At 45.9% G+C, this 24,362-nt stretch overlaps 1 protein-coding gene across 5 annotated transcripts in view; it reads left to right on the forward strand.

Annotated features, from left to right (window-relative positions):
* The window catches only part of DIS3L2 (DIS3 like 3'-5' exoribonuclease 2), a 199,118-nt gene that overhangs the window by 66,949 nt on the left and 107,807 nt on the right, over positions 1 to 24,362 (forward strand). For all 5 annotated transcript variants that reach the window (XM_035132946.2, XM_035132943.2, XM_035132940.2 and 2 more), the window contains one exon: positions 19,498 to 19,729. In XM_035132946.2, coding sequence (XP_034988837.1) covers positions 19,498 to 19,729 — 232 coding nt within the window. The remainder of the gene's footprint in view (positions 1 to 19,497; positions 19,730 to 24,362) is intronic.

The raw sequence follows: 24,362 nt of genomic DNA on the forward strand, positions 1-24,362 counted from the left end.
CAGTCCCTTTTGGATGCACTCCCCCATAGGATGAGGAGCAGAGATGACCACAATGCCCAGGCCAGGCAAGACAGGGCAGCTGCTGCCACCCAGATCTCCCTCCCTCCCTCCCTCCCTCTTCTTCCGCACCCAGCACTGACTGCATGCAGAAGGATCCCTTGGCAGAAGATTTCCCCTCCCTGCCCAGCTCCTCCTCTTCCCATTGCTTCTTTGGGTTTGGCCCCATATCTGACCTCCTCTTCCTCACACCTCTAGGCTTCCACCGCTTGCATGAAATTGGGCCAAGAGGGGCAGGTCACCCATCCATCCCTGCTCTAGTCTGTAAGGACAGAAGCCCTGCGCAGGCAACAGCCCAGTTAGTCTGGGCATTCTGTTTGTTTCCATGGGCAGGCAAGTGCCTCCAGAAGCCTTTGAAGCAAGGCATTTCTGTATTGTGGGGGGTTGGGCTAGATGACCCTCAGGGTCCCTTCCAACTCTGCAGTTCTCTGATTCTATGAACTTGATTCCAAGGTGTGGAGGTGGTGGCCACCCACGGTTGCTGCTCCCAAGTTCCTGGTGGGAAGAATGATCATTGCCTTTCTAAACCAGAATGCAGAATCCAGGCATTTTTCCCCTTGTGCTTTTCAATCCCTTTTTCAAATTCTGGTTTCCAATTGGTAAGGACATCCTGCACCTAAAAGCATTTCTGGTCCTTGCCCAACTTTCTTTTCCTTTGTGGAGGGAGACTCTGCACGACCCCTGAGCAGCTTCTTCCATTGCAGAAGTGCTCTTAAATTTCTTTACCCTCTGCTGTTTTAATGCTCTTCGTTTGGATCCCTGCGATGCTTCTTGCCTTATCCAGGGTTCTGAGGAAAAGGCTGGTTTCTTTGAGAAACCTTTAAAATAACCCAGCGGTGGCTAACGAGACTACTCCTTCAGTCTTGGCTAAACAAAGTCCAGGTCTGCTTTGTCTTCTGCGGTCTTGACCGGCCTCCTATTTCTCTGCATCTTTCCAGCCTACCCTTCTCTAACTCTGGTACCCAACTCAGTGCTGCTGGCCTTTCTCCATAGGTCTGCTAATTGCGACCAGCAGTGGCTGATGAACCTCTGAAGTTGCATTTAGATAGACTGCTGGCCCAGCTGGCCCAGGGCTCCCAAGTCTGGCTTGTTGTGGCTGCCCAAGGTCTCAGCAGAGGCTCTCTCTCCATCCTTTTTCTTGAGTTCCTTGGAAAGGAAGGTGCCAGGGTTGGAACTTGATCTTCTGCATGCAGAGCATGACCTCTACCACTCCAGTTACAGAACACCGCCTGGGGTGCTGGAAACGGGGCTTTGGCCATTAAGAACCGTGGTGATTCATGTGGTCCACCTACAGCCTTAAATAATAATAATAATAATAATAATAATAATAATAATAATATATTTATTATTTATACCCTGCCCATCTGGCTGGGTTTCCCCAGCCACTCTGGGCGGCTTCTAACAGAAAAATAAAATAAAATAATCAATTAAACATTAAAAGCCTCCCTAAACAGGGCTGCCTTCAGATGTCTTCTAAAAATCTGGTTTAACAACCAGATTTGGTTTAAAAATCTATTTAACAACTTTCCTCGCTTCCAAGGGAACACTGGGAATTGTTAGTGGGTTAGGGCTGTTGTTGTTGTTTAGTCGTTTAGTCGTGTCCGACTCTTCGTGACCCCATGGACCAGAGCATGCCTGGCACTCCTGTCTTCCACTGCCTCCTGCAGTTTGGTCAAACTCATGTTGGTACCGGTAGCTTTGAGAACACTGTCCAACCATCTTGTCCTCTGTTGTCCCCTTCTCCTTGTGCCCTCAATCTTTCCCAGCACCAGCGGCTTTTCCATGGAGTCTTCTCTTCTCATGAGGTGGCCAAAGTATTGGAGCCTCACCTTCAGGATCTGTCCTTCCAGTGAGCACTCAGGGCTGATTTCCTTCAGAATGGATAGGTTTGATCTTCTTGCAGTCCATGGGACTCTCAAGAGTCCCCTCCAGCACCATAATTCAAAAGCATCAATCCTTCGGCCTTCTTTATGGTCCAGCTCTCACTTCCATACATCACTCCTGGGAAAACCATAGCTAGGGAGGGCTAGGTATCTCTAACAGACTTCTCTGCACCCAGTCAAGCTACAGGAAGCAAGGATGGCCATCAACCTAGAGAGATGGCTTTACAAGAGGATTAGACAAATTCGTGGACAAGAAGACTATCATTGACTACTAGTCAAAATGGCTGTGCTCTGCCTCTACAGTTGGAGGCAGCAATGATTGTGAATACTGATTGCTGGAAGCCACAGGAGGGGAGAGGGCTCTTGAGAGCCAGTGTGGTGTAGTGGCTAAGAGCAATAGACTCGTAATCTGGTGAACTGGGTTCGCGTCTCTGCTCCTCCACATGCAGCTGCTGGGTGACCTTGGGCTAGTCACACTTCTTTGAAGTCTCTCAGCCCCACTCACTTCCCAGAGTGTTTGTTGTGGGGGGAGGAAGGGAAAGGAGAATGTCAGCCACTTTGAGACTCCTTCGGGTAGTGATAAAGTGGGATATCAAATCCAAACTCTTCTTCTTCTTCTGCTCAGATCCTGCCCACAAGCACCTGGCTGGCCATTGTGAGAACAGGATGCTGGACTACATAGGCCATTGGCCTGATCCAGCACATATCTTATTATGCTCTTACAGGTCCCTGAATTCTTTGGGTGTGGGAAGGGCCATGCTAGTCAAACTAGCATAAAACCAGTATAGGTTTATACAGTAGTGAAGTTTAGCTTGTGCCTTAAATCATTCATAGAAGTGCTATGCTAATCTCTCCCCACTTCTCCAACCCTATACTCATGCTTGATTCTTCTTTCCAGTCTGCAGCGCTTCATTAAACCCCTCTTACATAATGCCCTGTCTGCTATCTGCCCACTTCATTTTTCTTTTGAAACTCATGGATGCTACAGCGGGAAACGGCCTGTCCTCCCTGACATCTGGGAGAGCTTGCAAAATATTTAGCTTGCACCGTTTGATGCTACTGTTGTTTGCCTTGGTGCATTTTTCACATAAATTGCTAATTTCAACCAGCAGTTGTCAACAAACTAAACAGCGACCTCCACGTCTTGCTGGGGCAGAGACTATAAATATCGCCAGCCTGCAGCTGTAAAAACCAAAATGGGCTCTGGAGTTGTGCAGCGGTCCCTGCTAGTACGAAAGAGCATCGAGTTCCTAGAAAGCAGGAATGTCCCTGACCTCAGAAACCATGCAGCCAGAGGAATTGCATCAGGCTGGACTTGAGCAAACAGGACACTTCTTCCTGCCATCTCTCTTAGCAGCAAGAATGCACCTCTGAAGGCAGTTCACCTTCTTGTTCTGCTTCAGTTGCCCTTCCTTGCTGGCCTTTTCTGCCATGCAAACATTCTGATCTGTATGGTTTTAAGTCTGCAACTGTTTTTTGTTTTTGTTTTGGAATCTGTGTAAGGCAGAACTTGGGGGCTGGAGCCCAGGATGCTGAGAACAGATGGACCCAGATTTCAGTTCGTCCTTAAGTTGTTGCTTAAGTTGTGTGGGGAAAACTCTGGATTCCATCTGGAATGGAAACCCACTGTTTTGACACTGGTCACAATTGTGATCTCTCTCTCTCTCTCTCTCTCTCTCTCTCTCTCTCTCTCTCTCTCTCTCTCTCTCTCTCTCTCTCTCTCTCTCTCTCTCTCCAAACATATGGGCTAATATGGAAGTCATTGTAGTTAATGGAATGTGGTTGGACAGGAGTCACCTGGACCAACTAATTGCCTATGGCAGGGGTGGCCAACTCCCAAGTGACTGTGATCTCTTGGTTCAGGTCAAAGTTGTTGAGGTTTTTTTTGCTTTTTTTACTGAAGAGGAAGGCTCGTTCTTTAGGGGTACAGGTCAAAGTTGTTGAGCTTCCTTTTATGGGCTGCAGGGCTAAAATGTTAAGCTTTTTTTAAGGGGAGACACTTTTCTTTGGGGGGAGCCAGTGATCTACCGCAGACGTCCAGTGATCTACGGGTAGATCACAATCTACCTGTTGGACGTGCATTGTTGTCAGAGGACACGATTCCCTCCCTCTATCGCACCACTTCTGTGGCCGTTTGAAAAGTTTCACGTTGTTTGTTTTAACCTCCCGGTGTGCCACAAAAATGCAAGAGCGCCCATGTTGCAAGCGCCAGCAGGAACTCGCCAATTTTGTGAACGTTTGTTTTCCTAATGGTTCCTTGACTTCTGTGTGCTCTCCCACCATGGTGTGTGTCCCTCCAGATTTTAGAACTCGACTCTTGTGATATGCAGCCCTGATTTATTTATTTATTTAAGAATCCCTTCTGCCACAAGCACACACACCCATCACAACAATGTGCATTTTTCCAGATTAAAATAACCACGCAGCCTGGCTTTTGACTGGGTGCATTTCATAGGGTGGAAGAAGCTTGGGGAATTCATGCTACGGTTCAGCTTGGTCTGTCTGTCTGTCTGTCCCTGCCCTCCCCCCCAAAAAAATCTTCTGCTACAAGCATATCTTGGGTGGCAAGTAGCAATTGGGGAAATTTCCCACTGATGCTTCCACACTTTTTTGGAGAAGTTTCCAAATATGTCAGATTTCAATTATGCCCCTCCTCCTCTCTTTCTCTTCTCACTCTCTCTTTCTCTTTTTCATTAATCACAGCAGCCTTCTTGTTGGCAGCCAGTGGCGCGAGTTAACTGTGGAAATTTCTATTGCTTTCCTTGGCCACAGCCTGCTTCCTGAGCAGTGCGTGCTTTGTCCCAGGTGTGCCATTCTGGCCTTTGAAAGTGTGTCAAGGCATGTGCAGCAGTGGGGACCCCTGGGAACTGGCACTTAAAGCCCCATCAAAAGCCCAAGTGCCGACACAGCAGTAAAGCATGGACAAGTGCTTTGATCCTGAGCTCAGAGGTGCGCTTCTGTGCATGTTGAATGATTGTGTAAAAGTGTCATTATTGTTTCACTGTACCTTTAAGAGTCAGGAAAGATTTAATGACTGGGGCTCTGCAGCTGTGGAGCAGCTCTACAGGTGTTGCTGTGAAGCTGATGATGCAGGGTATATCAGGGGTGTTGTGTGTTGCCTCTGTGCTGGGCGTTTTCCCAGTGTGCTCTTGGTGGGTGGTTTGGTTGTGTGGGTATTTTGTATAAGCCTGATTTAATTTTTGTTAAATTTACTTTCTCCATTAAACCAAGCATTTGTTTAAGTCTTGGTCTCTATGTGTAAGTTTCTCAACCAGTTTCTGCTGATTTTGCTTTTAACCCCAACATCTTGGTTATGGGCCCAGTGGTTGAGCGTGGAACTGCACATGTTTGTTTTTGGAGAAAGGTTTAGAAAGGGTTTTTCCTTCTTTTTGCTGCAACGGTTTTGTGGGCTGGTGGTTGAAAAGTTCCGGCATGGCAGACCGTGTTGCTGAGGCTGAGAAGGCTTTAACATTCCCGCAACTAACGGCCGAGAACTACAGTCTATGGTCCTTTCGCATGGAAGCACTTCTAACTTCCCGTGATGTGTGGAAGTACGTGACCGAGGACCCTCCTGCTCCTATGACCGATGCCTGGTCGAAAGGTGATGCTAAAGCAAGGGCATTAATTAACTTGTCTGTTAGTGATCAGCAAGTTGTGTATATAAGAAATAAGAAGACTGCCAAAGAAATGTGGGACAGTCTTGCGGCAGTGCACGTTAGAAAGGAGTCAGCGTCTGCCATAGCTAGCCAGATATCTGCTGTACCTCCAGCACAATTAACTGTGGAAGGGGTAACAGGAAGATTGATGGGCGAGCTGGACAGAAGGGAGGCTTGTGGGATTAGCACTCCTATTTCTAAAAATAATGAGGAACGCCGTATGCAAGTCTGTGGTGATTCATCTGCTTTCAAAACTTCCAAGCATTGCTGGTTTTGTAAAAAGCAGGGGCACCTTGCGAGGGACTGCAGATTTAAAAAGCAAAATGTTTCAGGGTCCGTTCCATTTCGTAAATCACAGACAGCAACCCAGCAGTCGGCAGCACATCGTAAAGATGGACGCGAGCCGCGAGCGTTCCATGTTCGTGAATTAGGTCGTAAAGTAATTAAAGATGACACGTGGAAATCGTTTGTAGTAGATTCCGGGGCATCAAGTCATCTTTGTAACGACCGAAGTCTGTTTGTTTCTTTCGAAGAGGAAATTGGCACCATTCATCTGGCCAACTCCGACGTTCTACAGTCGCTTGGCAGAGGTACTGTGAAACTTGACTCCTTAAACATCACAATAGCAAATTGCACTTACTGCCCATCAGTGGACAATTTATTATCAGTAAGTTGCTTTGCACGCCAAGGAGTAACTGTGTGCTTCACAAAATCACTATGTGAGTTCTACAAAGGGGGAAAGCGTGTATTGTATGCCAGAGAGTCTGAAGGTTTATATAGACTATATTTTAAAAGGCATTCACAGCCACCTGTGAACTGTAGAGTAACCCAGCCAAGGCAAGGGTTGAGAAAAAGTCAGGGGCTGAGAAATGTAAAGCCTCACTCCGGATGTATTCATGAGGCGCATAGACTTTTGGGACATTTAAATTTCACAGATGTGATAAAGACAGAGAAGATTGTTGATGGACTAAACTTGAAGCCATGTAAATACTATATGCAATGTGTATCTTGTTGTAAGAATAAGATAAAAGTTGCAAGAAAGGGTAAATGCTCAGGCAGGAAAGTAACAGAGCCATTTGAACGTGTGCATTGTGATTTAGTAGGGCCACTCCCTCCTTCTTTAGGAAATTCAAAATATTGGCTTACTCTTATTGATCAGTACAGCAGATATTGTTTTGTTTACACCATTGCTGAAAAGTCACAAGCACTTGAGAAGTACAAGATTTTTTGCAACTGGGTAAAAACCCACTTTAACAAACCTATAAAGCATTTGTTTTCTGACAGGGGGGGAGAGTTTGTTTCTGAGGAATTTTCACATTTTCTGGAAGCGCAGGGGACTGTTCACGAGTTGTCCTGCCCTAGAAGTCCTTGGCAGAATGGGATTGTAGAAGTAGTGCAACGTGATTTGCAGGCAGGTGTTAAAACTTACTTGCATGATGCTAATTTGGGGAAAGAATATTGGGCGGAATCTCTTCATGCCTATCTTTTTGTTAAAAACAGATCCTATCATTCTAGTTTAAATGTTACACCCTATGAAATGTTGTTTAAAAAACGCCCTAATTTAAAATACCTGCGAATTTGGGGTTCAGACGTTATTATTCACTACCCTGCTAGACACAAGTTGGATGAGCGTAGTGTTCAAGGAAAGTTTATGGGCTACCAGCAGGGGGCGTACAGAGTTTATGTACCAGCAACTGGTAAATTTCATATTACCAGAAGCATGATTGAAACTGTGAATTGGAATAGAGTTGCTATTTTTCAAGATAGTGATGGTTTAGATAATGCTGATGAGGAGGAAGTAGAAGTAGAAGAGGAAGACGCTGGAGCAGGGGATACTAGTGAATCTGAAGACGAAAAGCCTGTTGTGTCTGGTGATTTGTTTGAAAATTTAAAGACACAGACACCTAAAGAAAGGTTAAGTTCTTCTGAGTTTTCTGAAAGTAAGAGAAGCCCACAAGAGTCTCATCAGTCTGATGATAGCAATTTACAGTCTGAAGCTAGAGGTCCAAATAGTTCTACTGATTCTGAAGGGCCTAGCTCTTCTTCAGGACTAAGACGTTCAGACAGAAAGAGACAGGAACCAAGACGGTTTTCAAAAGAGCAGTTATATACTGTGTATGCCAATAAAGCAGTTTTTGAGCCAAAATGCTACAACGATGTTCAAAAATTACCTTTGCATGAAGCTGCAAATTGGTACAAAGCTATGGATGATGAAATAGCTTCTTTAAAAGAGCATAACACTTGGTCTCTTGTACCACAAACCCCAGACATGAGAGTTATTGATTCAAAATGGGTTTATAAAGTGAAAATGAATGATAAAAACGAAGTTGTAAGGTACAAGGCTAGGTTAGTAGCCAGAGGTTTCCAGCAAATCCCAGGTGAAGACTATGATTTGTGTTACTCACCGAGCGTAAAGTATGAATCTGTTAAGCTTTTGTTAAAAGATGCATCCCAGCGTGGACATTCTGTCTATCATGTAGATATAAAAACTGCCTATTTGTTTGCAGATTTAGAAGAACAAATTTTTATGCGTGTCCCTGATGGCGTAATTGCCACTAAAGGAGTAGTGTGCAAACTAAATAAATCTCTTTATGGTTTGCATCAGAGTGGTAAAAACTGGCATCAGACTTTAGTGAAGGAATTGCTGAATTTTGGTTTTACACAAGGCAAGGCAGATAACTGTGTATTTACAAAAGAAAATGGAAATTCTGTGACCAAATTATGTGTGTTTGTAGATGATTTACTAATTTCTACAAGAACTAAACATGAATATACACAGATAGTGTCACTGTTACAAGAAAAATTTGATGTGGTAGAATTAGGCAAAGCTAAAAACTATATATCCATGCAAATTGAAGAAGGCAAAAATGGTTCTTATCTGATTCATCAAAATGCAAAAATAGATGATCTTGTTGAAATGTTATGTTTAAAGAATGCAAATGGGAAAGAAACGCCTATGGTATGTGGTTTTACTTTTACAGATGGCAATAACATGTTCTCTGACAAAACTTTGTATCGCTCTGCCATAGGCAAGCTCAATTTTATTCAAAGAGTTTCAAGGCCAGATGTAACTTATGCTTTTCATTTTCTGGCAAAATTTGTAGAAAAACCCACTACCCAATGCTTCAAAGCTCTTAAGAGAGTGGTGATGTACCTCAAACACACAAAACATTATAGGTTGGAATTTACACCATCTATTGACAAAGGTTTTGAAATATATTGTGATGCATCTCATGCTGTAGAGCAAAATAATTACAAAGGTACATCTGGTATGGTTTGTTTTTATAATGGGTGTCCTTTTGAATGGAAAGCACAGAATCAAAGGATTAATTGTCTTTCTTCAACTGAAAGTGAGTTATATGCCTGTACTCAGGCCATTCGTGATATAGAGTGGTATTTACAAATATTTGAAGACTTAAAGATGCCAGTATCACTCCCAGTAAAAGTTTATCTCGATTCCCAGAGTGGACTTGCTATCCTGTGCTCAGAAACCAACACACAGCGCACTAGAGTGTTGAGATTACGTTTACAATTTGTAAAGAATTTGATTGCTGACAAAACAATTGTTTTTGAATATGTCCCCGGTGACAGACAAGTTGCAGACATCTTTACTAAAGCACTTCCAAAAGTTGCGCATGAAAGACATGTACAAAGTTTGTCTCTGTTTCACAATAATGAACTGCAGGGGATATGTTGAATGATTGTGTAAAAGTGTCATTATTGTTTCACTGTACCTTTAAGAGTCAGGAAAGATTTAATGACTGGGGCTCTGCAGCTGTGGAGCAGCTCTACAGGTGTTGCTGTGAAGCTGATGATGCAGGGTATATCAGGGGTGTTGTGTGTTGCCTCTGTGCTGGGCGTTTTCCCAGTGTGCTCTTGGTGGGTGGTTTGGTTGTGTGGGTATTTTGTATAAGCCTGATTTAATTTTTGTTAAATTTACTTTCTCCATTAAACCAAGCATTTGTTTAAGTCTTGGTCTCTATGTGTAAGTTTCTCAACCAGTTTCTGCTGATTTTGCTTTTAACCCCAACAGTGCACTCACGCACAGAAGCAGCTGACATTTGCCAGGTGGTGGCTTGTCACGGGGACACCTGAACTGCCCTGCCACACCCCAGTGAGAGTCTTGCCACGCTTTTAGAGGGCTGCCACATGGAAGGTGGAACAAGCCTGTTTTCTGCTGCTCTGGAGGGTAGGACCCAAACCGATAAATTCAAATTATAAGAAGGCAGATTCCGACTAAACTTTAGGAAGAACATTCTGATGGTAAGAGCTGTTTGAGAGTGGCAGGTGGTGGACTCTCCTTCCTTGGAGGTTTTTAAGCAGCGGTTGGATGGCCACCTGTCTTGGATGCTCTAGCTGAGGTTTCTGCATTGCAGGAGGTTGGGGGCTAGGTGACCCCTGGGGGGTCCCTTCCAGTTCTACAGTTCTATGATTCTAAGTTATAAAGGTTGCAGAATTCAGGGGTGTTCCCCCTGGCTACAGAATTTGGAATGCCAAGGTACACTAGTTTTTGAATTGTTAGCACTGAGAACCCCCACCCACCCTGAGCCAGGATAAATTGATACAACTATCTGCGTTCTCCAGGGGTCAACGGGGTACCTGGGCTCTGGAAGGAGTTGCAGATGCTGCCCAGCACAGACCTGGTGGACGACTTACTTATATACCGTACTGCCTCTCTGCCCAAGGAGCCCAAAGATGTACAATGCAGGGAGATGGTCAGCAATCAAGCAGCAAAGCTCAGCTAAATCAAAAATCTATGCAGTTCTGTTCTCGAGCAGGAATTCAGAGTCTTCTTAAGATTCTTCTCAGTACTTTTCAGGGCAACACAGACAGACAGCTTTCCAAGTGGCTTCATGTACCCTGTGGTAAGCTGCCCCATCGTAAATCTTGCTCACGTTCGCTGTGTTTGTGTGTGCAGTGGGCAAACATGTGTGCAGCCTTTTGTGATAGTATTAACTCCAAAGAGCAGCATAGCAATTCTGAACACATCTTTTCATTGTGTGCTTTTAGCCCTTAGGAGGCAGGTTTATGCAAACATTTTGGAGAGGAACCCCGCCATTAGGCCCAGTTAGCATTGTCAGTTTATTTTCTCCCTCCGGGCACGTGCTGGTGCAGGCTTGCTCCTTTTATAAGTGTTAAATAAGTCTCCAGCAAATATCTTTGGGGGTGGGGTGGGGGTGGGGTGGGGGTGAATGTCTTTTCCTAAATAAACAGGCTTGTAAAACGCACAGGAATATGTAACACTCAGAGTTTATGTAAGCGCATCTCATGCTTTTGCTCAGCATTTTATAAGGATTGGTGAAGATGGCAGTGTAAGGGTTTAGTCACTTGAGTGGCCCAGAGCATAGTATTAAGAAGGAAGACCACCCCCCTCTAAGATAAGCTTCCTTGGAAAGCATGTTTCCAAGAGCACAGAAAAAGCCCTTTTTTCATGGACACCAACAGATCCAGCAGTACCCTGAATGGGATGTCTGAACATGACTTGATTAGATTTGGGTACTGGTGTGCCAATCAGGCACACCAGTATGGCCTTGGTCAACCTGATGGATGACCTTCTATTGAGAACGGGACAACCTTGCTCCTCCTCCTCCTTGATCTCTCTGTGGCTTTTGATACTATGGAGCCATGGTCTCCTCCTAGAGAGGCTCTGTGGGATTGGAATTGGGGCAGTCTGTTACAGTGGTCCTACCGAGTCCAGAGAGCACCACTGGGAGAGTGCTGTTTGGCACCCTGGCAGTTATGCTACAGCAGGAACGTAAATGGTGTTTCTGTGCGCTCTGGCTTCCATCACGGTGTTCCGTTGCGCCAGAAGCGGCTTAGTCATGCTGGCCACATGACCTGGAAAGCTGTCTGCAGACAAACGCCGGCTCCCTTGGGCTGAAGCGAGATGAGTTACGCATCCCATAGTTGCCTTTGACTGGACTTAACTGTCCGAGGTACTTTACCTTTTACCTATTTCAAGAGACAGTGGAGGCAGTGAAATCAAACTGTTTCATTAGCAGCACCAAAGTGACCTCCCTGGGGTGTAAGCGTGAGCAGTGTGTCTGGAGGTCCTGGGCTGCCCGGATGACAAGACCCCTTGGCCTCACTGATGTGGTCCAAAGGAAAGCAGAGCAATATGTTAGGCACTAGCTTGGCTTCAGGAGTCGCCAGAAGGAGGCACACAAAGCGCCATCCAACCATCTCAGGGACTCCACTCTGGATTTGTGTAGGGTTTACTCCTGAACCCCTTTTCTCCCAAAGAGATCCTGTAAGGTAGCAGAGGTTTAGGATCAGAGTTTTCCTTCTCCTAGATGGGCTCCCTTCCCAAGTGGAGGAGCCCCATCGACCGCTGGACCCACTCTTGGTCTCATCCACTCAATCCTCCAGAGCCTGTCTTTGCATGCAGGAGACATTCCTAACTCACCAAGGGTTTGAAACCCATCAGCGACCCTCACCTGGTTTAGCCAGCCAGTCGAATCCATTTCCGGGGATGTGGCCATTGTCACATGCAGACAGCTTCTAGCAGCAACAGGTGAGAGCTGAGTGCAGGGTGGGGACCAAAGGTGGACAGACCACCTCAGAAGGAGCATGATGTGTCCCCCACCAGAGATACTAGCCCTCCCCTAACACCCCATATGCCCCACCAGGCTCTTAAGGGTTTGCATTTCCTCATCCCCTGTCCCCCCCCCCTGCAAAATCAGGTGCATACTGTCAGACAGATAACTGGGATGACAGGTAGTTGGCTGGCAAGTGGGGTCCACCCTGATGCTAGTAGCTTCCCTTTACTCATAAAATATATTGTTTAGACAGGAGGATCTGAGGAGAAGCTGGTGGAACTCCCTCCTGTCACCTGTCATTTGCTGAGCTAGTAGCTGTGCTTTCTCAGCATTGACAGTAGTGATCCTGCACTGTAGCAAAAATGAAGTTCTCAGCACCCGCTTCTGGCAGTGCAGACTTGAGAACCTGGGTTTGACTGGCATATTTCTCTCCTCCCCCATTGCCTGCCTTAACGCCCTCCCCCCATACAAATGCCTATAGCATTTGTACTGTGCTGCCCATCCCCTCTGGCAGTACAGGGACAGGGGACAGGTGGTTTTCCCTTTACTGGAACCAGCCCCTCTCTATTTAGCCAGGTGGGAACAAACAAGAGCCGGTGTCCTTTCCTTTCGGCAAAGCCGCGGTCCTTCCTTCCAAGATGCTAATCTTTAAACTTGCTTGGCTTGAGCTTGCAGACACACAAACTCTGGCCTTCCTCTCCTGGCCAGGCCCTGCTGCGCTTTCCCTACTCAGTGGGCATTTGGGATGTGTGTCCAACTCGGTGGGGGAGGACGAGATGGCAAAACCTCATGGGCTGATGGATGCAGGTGCTCGGCAGGAATGGTGTGTTGTGTTTTTTGTGGTGTGTTGTGGTGGCAACGCTGCGATGACTGCTGAGGCAGCAGTTTTCTCCAAGAGCATCCGGTGTCCCCTCCCCACCCCCAAAAGAAAGCCTTGTGGTCAAGTTGGCGTGCTGGATCCAGTGTCTCTTCCCCTCTGAAGTCCAGCTCTTCTGGTTTTTGTGTTAGCTTTATTAACACGCTGGCCTGCTGCAGGGGTGTATATGAGGCGTTTGGATCCAGACGTGAGCTAAAGATTTTCGTTTTTGTTTTTGGGGCAGGAATTAAAATGCCTTTTTGGGGATTGTTCTCTGCAGCAGTGGGCAATGTTGGCGGAGGTTTTTGAATTTCCTGCCTTTAGAGAGCCATTTCCAGAGCAGCATAGTAACCTACGAAGAGCCCTGCGGCTGGATCAGGCCAAAGTTATCAGCATGGCACAGCACCCTGCTCTCACAGTGGCCAGACTGATGCCTACAGGCAGCCCACAGGCACCCTGCGTCTGACACTGGAGATTGCCTCTAAACTATAGTTTGAAGTGGGGCAAACAATGGTTTGGAGGGAATTCTGGTTAGCAGTAACCATAGTACAGTGGAACCTCGGTTTACGAACACCTCGGTTTACGAATTTTCGGTTTATGAACGCCGCGGACCCATCTGGAACGGATTAATTTACTTTCCATTACTTTCAATGGAAAAGTTCGCTTCAGTTTATGAACGCTTCAGTTTAAGTACTCCGCGGACCGTCTGGAACGGATTAATCCACTTTCCATTACTTTCAATGGGAAAGTTCGCTTCAGTTGATGAACGCTTCAGTTGATGAACAGACTTCCGGAACCAATTGTGTTCATAAACCGAGGTACCACTGTATGTCTGATTGGGAGGGAACATCAGGCTACGATTGGAGCAATCAAGGGAAGGGTTGGAGGGCATCTGAGCATAAGAGGGCAAGAGACCTGAGGACAGAATCTGTAGCTTGTTTCCAGTTTATAAACTAGCACATCCTCACATTGAGTCCTCCAGATGTTTAGGCTGCAACTCCTATCAGCCCCAGCCAACATGGATGATGGTTAGGGAAGAAGTTTCTAGTCCAGAAAAATCCAGATTGCATTACGTAGGTTAGAGCAGGCCGCCCTGAACCATGGCTTGAGGATGGGTTTTGGAACCAGTGAACAGAGTCACTTATTTTTCTTTGCACCTGGAGTGTGTCAGTTGCAATTTGGAAGCCTCCAGCTTCCAACCCTGGTGACATTAAAAGTGTCGATTTGGTGTTCTCCCCCCCCCCCCATTTCCAGTTTTAAGATTTAGGGACTACAAGTTAACTGTTTGGAGTTGTCCTGGAAAAGTCATGTACTCCCCAAAGCAGAGGTGAGACTGGATTCCTTCTGCTTCTTAACTGTGCCTGAATAAACTGAATAGCAAAGCTTTGTTCTTGGCCTAAAACTAATTCCTTCTCAAAAAGAACTGAGTGCTCTTGGAGCACAATTCGGAGAGAGATCCCCTGTGTGGTTTGGGTATTCTCTTGCTCCTGTGGGGATGCTTCTCCCTGCTCCCCTTTCGTGCCATTAATTATGGCTGTGAGCTGCTGGCTCTCTGCTCCAGGCCTTCTTTTCAGAGGCTTGCAGTCTGCTCACAGTGTTCCCCCTGAGCTGGAAACTTGGGAAGAGGGCAGAACTTGTTAAAATTGGAAGGAGGCACATTTGGCCCCAGTACCTGAAACAGCAATGTTCCATATGCTCAGGGTCCAGACTATTCTCCGGACAGTGGCCTGGTGGCCATCTAAGGAAATATACTTTTCTGGTCAACCTGATCCTCCAATAGGTGGCCAGACTTTGATAATAAAGTCAATCTCATCTAAGAGTTAGGACCTCACAGCTATGGAACACATGCATGCAGGTGGCAGGAGGCTTATCAGTTGGGGCTGAGGATTGAATGTCCTGATCCAAATCTCCCCTTCTCTCAAGAAACGGATTGGCAGTGGCTCCTTAGGCTTTCTGGGAAGCACACTGAGATAGCAGCGTGATAAAATTTGCCCGTGATGCATCGGTGTCTTCTTTCTTCTTCAAGTAGCTGTCAACCCACCAGGACGATGGGTCCTGGAATGCCTGGAAAAAGATGTGACATTCAAGGCTGATGGTCCTCTGTGCCTTTCACGCCCCCTTAGGAGCAACTTCACATGCCTTGTGAGCGAAACTGGGGGCCAAAAGGCAGAATGGTACCTGTTGGCCTTGGGGATTTAGGAATTCTGGCAAGCCCCCCAAGTCAATTATCTCAAGATCTCTCACAGCAGAGCAAGCTGTTCTTGCATGCTGTTTATTTTATCAGTACCTTTCTTCTCCAGGCAGTTTACGTGCCGTTCCCAAGGCTAATCTCCTGCCCAGGCTGCTTGTAGGAGGGGAGCCGCTTAGGTTCGGTAGCAGAGCCACACCACAGACCTTAAAGAGCGTTCCCTGGGCTGTAAAACTGCTCTCCGCCCTTACCCTACTTTTGGGTTAAGTTCCAGATTTCCTGATTAAATCCACCGGGTTGTTAACTAAACTTGCCTCCTCCTTGAATGCGCTTTGAGGGGCTGCAGTGAGGCACAGAAACTAGGCCAGGCAAGTGTCCGCTGAAGGGCCATAGCCCGCAACCGGGAAGAGGAAGAACAACACCGCAGCTGACGGATGGCTCACTCAGGGGCTGTTTTCTTGCTGAGCACTTCCAGCCGTCCGCTGGAAAGCTGCTAAGAGCAAGTGCAAAATTGCTTTATAGAAAACTATTGACGCAGGCAGAGCCTAATAATGGGCAGGGGCTGAGCGCTCGCTCTGCGGAGTTAGGGCTGCAAATTGCCTGAGCTAGCAGCCCGAAATGGTATCTCCCTAATAATTATAGTTGCCTTGCGTTTTATTGCTGCATGTACGAGCTGCAGTAATAGAAACATGAAGTGTAATTAAATTTGGGTTTCATAAATGCGTGACATCCCTGGAGGCATCGTATTTATAACAACCGGAATCTGCAATGCTGTTCCAGTGAAATTCTGCTAATTGCTGCAGAGTCTACCACCTGTGAGCAGGAGGACAGCTCCTGCAGGGCTGGCTTTTGCACCGAGCTGAACCGCTGTGCCTGTTTCTTGCCTTTGCTGCTTTGATGCACCAGCTCCCTAAAATCCCAAATTTGGCAGAGGAATTGGGGAAAGGCTGTTCAAGGCTCGCCCGCTCAGCTTTGGAACTTGTCCGGATGAGCTTGATTTGGCACTACGGACCTGCGATGGTCCAAGACTAAGTTTGCTTCCCACCCCCCCAGCCCCCATCCTTCTGAATATGTTACATCACAGCAATTTTCTTTCTTTAAAGGTCAGGAGTGTATTATCCTCCCCTAAAGCAGCAGAATAGAATAGAGCCAAAAAGGAAGGAAGAAAATTATGCACCAAGGCAATCCATTTTCCGTGGCACAGAAAGCTAAATTCTGCGACTGGTATATTTCATGAAGACTGACATCAACTGTACCTTTTACTTTTTGTAATTTATTCTGGTTTTGTTCAACCTGGGGGTTGGCAGGAACATCCCCTGCCCCATAGATGCTGAAAATCCTGCTTATTGATTCCTCTGGCCTGTGAGATCTTACTAGGCATTGTTTGCATACATTTAAGTTCAGGGATAGAAGCTTGCGTTTCTTTTCTTTTCTTTTTTTAAAAAAGTCAAATTCTTGGATTGCTGAATTATTCTCTAAATCCCCATGTTCAGTTCTTGAGCCGAGCGCTTACACAATCTTGGAGGACCAACAACCCTGTCAATCGTCACTTTGCTGAAAGGCTTTTTTTTGCCTTTCTTTTTAAGGACTTCAGGATTTTTAAATTTTTAAATTTGCTGTGGTACAAATTAAGTTAAATTTTGTCACCTTTAAAAAAAAAAAGTTACCAGCATGGGCAGACCATAGTTTTTCCTGTCATTGAGTCCACAGCTATTCATCATGACATCATGATTACTTGTGCAATCCCTTTTCATTAGGTACCAATTTCCATGTTAGTCCAGAAGTTGGCAAGGGAGGGAGAGATGACAATTTGTACCCTTTTGATCACTCCCTGGCCCCTGCCTTGATTTTAACCTGGCCCCTTCCAGCAGTTTCAGGAGCCCCTCTTGATTTTGCATGTATCGTCTTTGGCCCACACTTGATGATGGAATACTGGATTTCTAATGGGACGTGGTCAAAGCTTCCTTTAGGCCTGGGGGGTGGGAATCTTTTCCAGCTCAAGGGCCTCATTCCTTTCTGAGCAACCTCCTGGGAGGAGCATGGCAGTGTCTGCTGGAGGGGAGTGTAAAGAGAACGGTTCTTTCCAAACCACATACACATATTTCTAGTTGGGGAAAATGCCATTTGTGAAGGAGAAAGCAATAGTAGAACTCTGCTACTCTTCACAACGTGTGGTTTGGTGGAAAAGATCTACAGTGGTGCCTCGCTAGACGAATTTAATTCATTCCACGGGTCTTTTCTTATAACGAAAAATTCGTCTAGCGAATCCCATAGGAATGCATTGAATTGTTTTTGAATTTTTTTTGCCCATAGGAACGCATTAATTGAATTTCAATGCATTCCTATGGGAAACCGCGATTCGCTAGATGAATTTTTCGTAAAACGAATTCGTCTAGCGAGGCAGCCTCCACTAGAAAAAACCTTTCGCTAAGCGAAAATTTCGTTAAGCAGGGCATTCGTTAAGCGAGGCACGACTGTATTTGGTCTACATTTTTAATGACCTGCAATAAATTGTTTGGTGTTGGTCTATCTAGGAGCATGAACTGGACTTCCCCCACAGGGTGTATTTATCAGACAATAAATCACGCTAAGCGGTGCCTCCAGAGAAGGGTTGCACCTGGACTCCCCCAAACTCTCACCTCTTCATGAGCAGCACTTGAGCAAACCAGTTGTCTCAGCTCTTCAGGCAACATAACCTGTTGGTTACCTTTCCTTCCAGAGAGCTTTGTCTTCTGCCTGAGCACTGCAGAGATGGCCAGCTGCAGTGAGTGTGGGGCGATGAATAATGTTGCACCAGGGAGCATTGTGTTTCCTTGCCCCAAGGACCAGTGAGGAGGACGGGGGAGCCCAGGTGCCGAGGAAAACAGGATGCTAGACTAGATGGCTCCCTCATGAGATCCAGCAAGGCAGTTCTTAACATTCCTTGAGTGTTCTCTTTCTTTATTATAGAAAGTGCCTTCCAACTATTTGTAAAAGGTGTTTTGTTCGCAAGGTGTGCTTTGCCCCTTTCACAGTTACTTAGTGTACTTCCTTTTTTCCTTATCCCATTTCCTTCCCCCCCCCTTTTTGTAGCTGATGTTTTCAGGTTCTTAGTACACTTTTAAGAGGGTGCATGTGTCTGTCTACCTATCAATCTTTAGAAACCTGATACTCACTCATCAGAGGCAGATGAAATCCTGTTCCTTGTTTGCAGGCTTGCTTTTTAAAAAATATTTTATTTTAAGGGTTTTTTGCTTACATTTTTACATTCATATCAACTCAACAAAACATTTATCTTTTGGGGGTTCTCAACCCCTAGACTCCTCCCACCCTCCTCCCCGGTTTCCCATTGTTACCTACTATCTTTTCTGCATCTTTATATCTTCATCAAAAAAAATTCATCTCCCTTGTTTCAAAATTTACCCTACTTATATCACTGGTGCTATTCTAATGTTTACAGTGCTCCTTCAGGTATTCTACAAAGTTAGTCCATTCTTTTTTAAATCTTTTATCTTCTTGGTGTGTGATCTTCCCTGTCATTTTTGCCATTTTGGCAAAATCAGTTTCGCTATCCATGTTTGCAGGGTTGCTTATCTCAAGATGCTCAACAGGGTGAGTTGAGAAGCATTCACCATTTTCCTGCTGAGCTCCTCATTCTGAACTCACAGCAGACTCTCTGTCCATCAGGATGCATCAGTAGCCTCGTGGCTGATAAGATTGTTAGTTAGTTAATTTATTGTTACGGTTCTCGACCAGCACAGGCTGATAAGACCATAGGGGATTCAAACAGTTTCCCATGAAAACTAGTCTGCGCTGGAGTTGTAGGTGCCTCATTTTATGATTGAAATCGGTATTGTTTGCACATAACACTAAACTGTGGTTTGTTTAACAAACGCGAAGTGACACGAGTTGTCCTGCAGACGATCATACAAATAACAACAGCCGTCCAGTGAAGCAGAATGGTTTCAGGACAGATAAAAGGAAGTGCTTCATATAATATAAAGGTAAAGGACCCCTGACAGTTAAGTCCCGTCGTGAACGACTCTGGGGTTGTGGCACTTATCTCACTTATGGTGTGTTTCTTTCTTGTGTGCTAGTACAGGATTGCTTTCTGGGTGAAGTTGACCTGGACGAGTTGCCATCCAGGCCAGTTCCATCCTGCTGCTGCTCTTCACTGGCAGCCACCTCTCCCATATCAATGTGAATGGGCTCTGGGATGAAGGATTTGGAGAGGGGGAGACTTAGCAGGGTCCGATGCGGTGTATGGCTGGATCATGCAGTTCAGCCATGCTGGATCATGCAGTTCAGAATGCAACTTTTCTCCCTCTTTACACTCCAGGTAATCAAGCCGGATGGTTGTGACAATGAAACAACAGAAACAACTCAAGGATCAGATCCTCCTGGGAGTTCTCCGGGCGCTTGTGTGCTTTGCGATCCAGGAAAAGGCGATGTTAACAGCCCGGACGTTGTTATAGAGGCTCAGTTTGATGACGAAGATGTTGAGGGCAAGCAAGATGGCTCAAGGGAGATCAAGGATCAGAAGCAGCTGTCCCTGGGGGCTGGAGAAAATGGTGAGGGGGTTCAGCTGCAAATGGTTGAGCCAGCTTTTCTTTCCCCCCTTTTCCACTTCTGTTTCTTTTAAAAGCAACTCAGGAGCTTAAATTGCTTTAGTTCTGTTGTGCAGTCTATAACCCCCACCTTTTTTGGTGGGGGGGGGGGCGGGGCGGGGAGGTACAGATGTCTATAGACATACCTGAAAACAAAACCACAAATAAATAAAAATATAAGGAAAGCAATGTTGAGTGGACCTGAAGGGCTGCTGGGCCTGGGTCATTTGTATTGTGTCTGAAAGGCAGTGGGGAGCCACTGAATGCATTTTTGCAATGGGGAGCCACCATGAAAGAGTCATTTGTGTGGCAGGAGTGATTCTGTGGGGCCCAGAATAGACTCATCTGCAGCCTGACATTTAATAACCAAACCCTTGCAATGCAGTTTAAGCAAATATTGGCACTACCAGTCTGTGGGAAAGTAACCCACAACTGCATATCAAAAGGACCCCAACTTTAGGGGCCCACTTCGTTGGGATCCCTTTGATTCCCTTGTTGCTGTTGTCTTTATTCACTGCAGACACACCAATAGGATGCATTTATATAAAAGTTACTGCATGTAGAAGCACCCATACGGTTTGTGACATTTAAATGCTCACGTGGAAAGATTTAAACAGGGCAGGCTGCAAGAGCTTTGAAAAGACATGCAATGAAACGCATCAGAAATGTCTGCAGAGCTTCATCACCCGATGTTTGACCTGGTCATTGAAAGGGCATGTGAGCAGGATGCCAAGCCATTGATAAAGGAGAGAGCGGCATTAGATCTTTGCCCTACGCAATTTAACTCCGAAAGGTTTCAGTGAGGAAATGGATTTTCTCTCTTTGCTGGGAATATCCGCATGCATGTTTCCCTCTCTTTCATTGTCACTGTTTTTCTGCTACTTTCCGAGTTTTCCACTCTGTTACCTATTTATTCTGGCTTTCTGCCAGTCAGGGTCAAAAGCCCTCCCTTGATTCCATTATACCTGTTAAAAGTTATCAACTGCAGAGTTCCGTTCCATTGATAGCACTGGACTATTATAGGCAGTTGGTTCCAGTTGAAATAAAAGGTTTAATTTTGGATACCTCTTGCAACACGAGTCTCTCTGGCGTCCTTTCCTTTTGAGAATTGCAGCTAGACATTTTTATTTAATTTTCTTATGTGTGTATGCAACTATTTAGGCCTCTTTGCATATATTTTGAAGAGTTTTATGCTATGATTGGAGCCTTACTAATCAGGCTTTTGGAGTAGCTTTCAATTTCTACAGGTTGTTTTAAGTTTTTGGGGTCCTGTTGCTTACTTTGTTTTTGTTCTGCACGTTTTCTCGATACATCTGTTTATACATTTTAAATTCTTGCAGTAATTTTTATTTTGCAGAACGAAGGTTGGCATTAATTGGGTGTGGGAGTATTGCAATGTATTACATTTCGTACCTATTACCTCATTTCCTATTTATCTATATGATTAGTGTGTCTCCCCCCCTCCAAAAAAATGTCCACCCCCCCTCCCCCAAAGGCCCTGCATTGTGCCTGGAGTAAATCTCAGTCTTAGCACCTGGAATCTTTTGCCTGCCAGTGATTCTGTCTCTGCTTTTGTGGTTGGTTTTGCTTAGAGATGGTGCTGAAATAGTCTTCAAGAGCAGCTCCTTGTAGAACAGGCAGAGAGCCACAGCCCGCAGGGTTGTGATGAAGTCTGAATGAAAAAGCTCAGAAGCACCAGCTAAATCATTAGCAATATCCAGAGGGTGGCAGGCTTCCTTGCACTTCTTCACTCGCGGTCCTTCCTCCGAGGCCCTTTAGTCCTGCAATAGCCTTTCTTATGCTGTTGTGCCTTTCCCTTTCATTTGGCACAGTATTTAACAAAGCATTTCTGTGAAAATGAGATGCTCACCATTTCTGTTGATGCCAGGAATCTGCTGGTGGTTTATTTTACAAAATGCTGCTTTCAGGGAGACATGGTTAATCCTCCCCAGGCTTGATTCTACACCTGGGGGGGGGGGGTGGCGGCGGAATTTTGACCATGTTTTAAAAAGAAATCCCCTCTGCTCTGTGCAGCCTTGAAACATAAGCAAATTGCTCCGAGGGTATCCTTGGAAGCATTCCCAGGCATGACTAACACTGCTTGGGTAGCCGAACTTTGATGCAGATGTGCTTGCCACTTGCAATTGTGATGTTGGTAGGAGAAGATACTGCAGTTGTGTGGGTTCCTCTTGCATGCAGAGTGTTCAGTGAGCCTCAAATTTTCAATCTGCCCAAGCTCGGGGGAGGCCTCGGAAATGCTGCGTCCAGGGCTCTATTATGCAGCAAGCCTAGCTGGACTCAGATGCAGCCAAAACTTCACGCGATCTTCCCTGATTTTGAAGCCATTCTTAGCAACACACCCGGGAGCTTTTGGTTGTGAAGTGCTCTCTGGCCTTTCTAGCTAAAGCAGCCTTTGCATGGATGTGCTGGCTGGGAATGATGGGAGTCTTTAAAAAAACCACCCAACCTACACACAGAGGCAGATGGGAGGAAAACAGCACTCTTTTCTGTACATACCCTTTGTAAGTAAGGCTGGTCCTAGCACCTGAGCTTGTCCCAGCCCTGAGATGCGCTCATTTGTCAGATCTTCCAGCCTACCTTGCATTTATCCACATTGTTTGCATTTTCACTCAGTGCTCCCAATTGTGTAAACTCTCTTAGCTAAATAGGCACAGCAAATACAGGAACTGGGAAAGAGGAGCTATGGTAGCAAGGTGGGATTTCCAAAGAAATAGTTGGAAGGAAACAACATCAGGGAAGTTGCATTTGGTGGGTTTTTTGAGAAACTTTCCTGAACACTTTGGGAATGTACTGTATAGACTGGCCTGGCTGGTGTTCCCTTTCTTCTCCCCCCCCCCGCCCCCGCCCCTGCCAAACACACATGGCAGGTAGGCGGCATTTTACATTGCCTGATCGGGCGATTTCAGGCAAGATGAGCTAAACCTTTAATTGAGAAACATTTCCAGGTAAGAGGACGTGTGGTTAAACACGTTGGTCTGGCACTTTCTGGTTCTGGGAAAGGGGATATTCCATGTTTTGCTCACCAGGTTTGCTTCTCGCCTCCTGGCCCTATTGTTACGTAGCTGGAAATTCCAGTCTCACCGTGGGATCTATAAGACACGGAATTTCACCGTTGATGAAGGAATCTGAACTTCTTAAGGAGAAGCTTTGGAGTCTGAGCTTGGTCTTGAAAACAGGACGAGCTTGTGTAAACGACCAATAATTAGGCTTCATCGGCTAGCTTGGATGTTGTAGTTCAGGAATTTGGTGCAAAGATATCTCATTTCTGGCTAACAGCAGCATATCACAAGTAGAAGTTCACAAATTTCTTGGAAGGCATGGTCTCTCACCGGGAATGCCCATTTGCGGCCAACAACTGGAAATTAAATGTTTCGGCCCTACCTGGTGCTGTGTGTACAGGACCTGCAGGGGTTGATTGATTGATATTTAATACATATTCTGTCCTTCATCTATAGATCTCAGGGCAGTTCACAACATAAAAATACAAGATAAAAACACAAAATACCATACATAATAAAAACAAGAGCAAAAACAACACACACATGCACCCCCGCAGCACATTTAAAAGTATAGGATGTCAAATCAGCCAAAGGCCTGGTTAAAGAGGAATGTTTTCACCTGGCGCCCAAAGGTGTTTAATGAACATGCCAGCTGAACCTCCCTGGGAAGAGCATGTCACAAATTGGATGTCACTGCAGGAAAGGCCCATTCTCATGTTGCCACTCTCCAGGCCTCTCATTGAGGAGGCACACAAAGAAGGGATCTGTCTTCTAGACTGTGCTTGGGAATCTCAGGCCATACAACATACAGACTTACCTGTGTTGAGGGAGGGGCTGTAGCCGAGTGGCAGAGCATCTGCTTTGCATGCAGAAGGGCCCAGGTTCAATCCTGGGCATCTTGGATGTAAGGCTGTGAGAGACCCCTCCCGAAACCTGGAGAGCCAGTGCCAGTCATAGTACTGGGCTAAGTGGGGGCCAATGGCCTCACTTTGCATAAAGGCATCTTCCGATTTCCCCATCTTTTAAAAAAGTGCTGAGTGCAGATGTAACTGTTCCGTGCACAGCTAACCAGTGCCTTGTCTCGTCCTGGCTTGACCTCTGCATGCAACTTCTTATCTGTGCTGTTTGCAGTTTCCACTTCCTTGATGAAGCCCTTCGTCTTTGCCTTTTCCCTGCCCACCACGAACACTGGGAGACTTCATGCTTTGCCCCCCACCCTCCGGAAATAAGGAAAAATGGGTCGGCAAGGAATCTTGAAGCCTGTCTTTCTCTCCTAGTGCTATTTAATTTACCATTATCTCAAAGTATCTCAAGGTATCTCAACCATGAGAGTCACAAGGGTCAGATGGAGGTGCTGTGTGTGTGTGTGTGTGTGTGTGTGTGTGTGTGTGTGTGTGTGCGCATCTCATTTGGCCCATGGGTGTGAGGTTCCCCACCTCTGATGTAGCTGTTAAAGCCCCAGGTGTGTGGATGCAGCAGGTGGAGGAGGAAAGGACAGGGATGCTAAGTCCTGAGCTATCCTTTCCTTTTACCTGATGTTAGTGCACTTGGGGTAGCGCCAAGCACACACCTGCTCC

Source organism: Zootoca vivipara, chromosome 5, assembly GCF_963506605.1.
Source record: "Zootoca vivipara chromosome 5, rZooViv1.1, whole genome shotgun sequence".
NCBI lineage: Eukaryota > Metazoa > Chordata > Lepidosauria > Squamata > Lacertidae > Zootoca > Zootoca vivipara.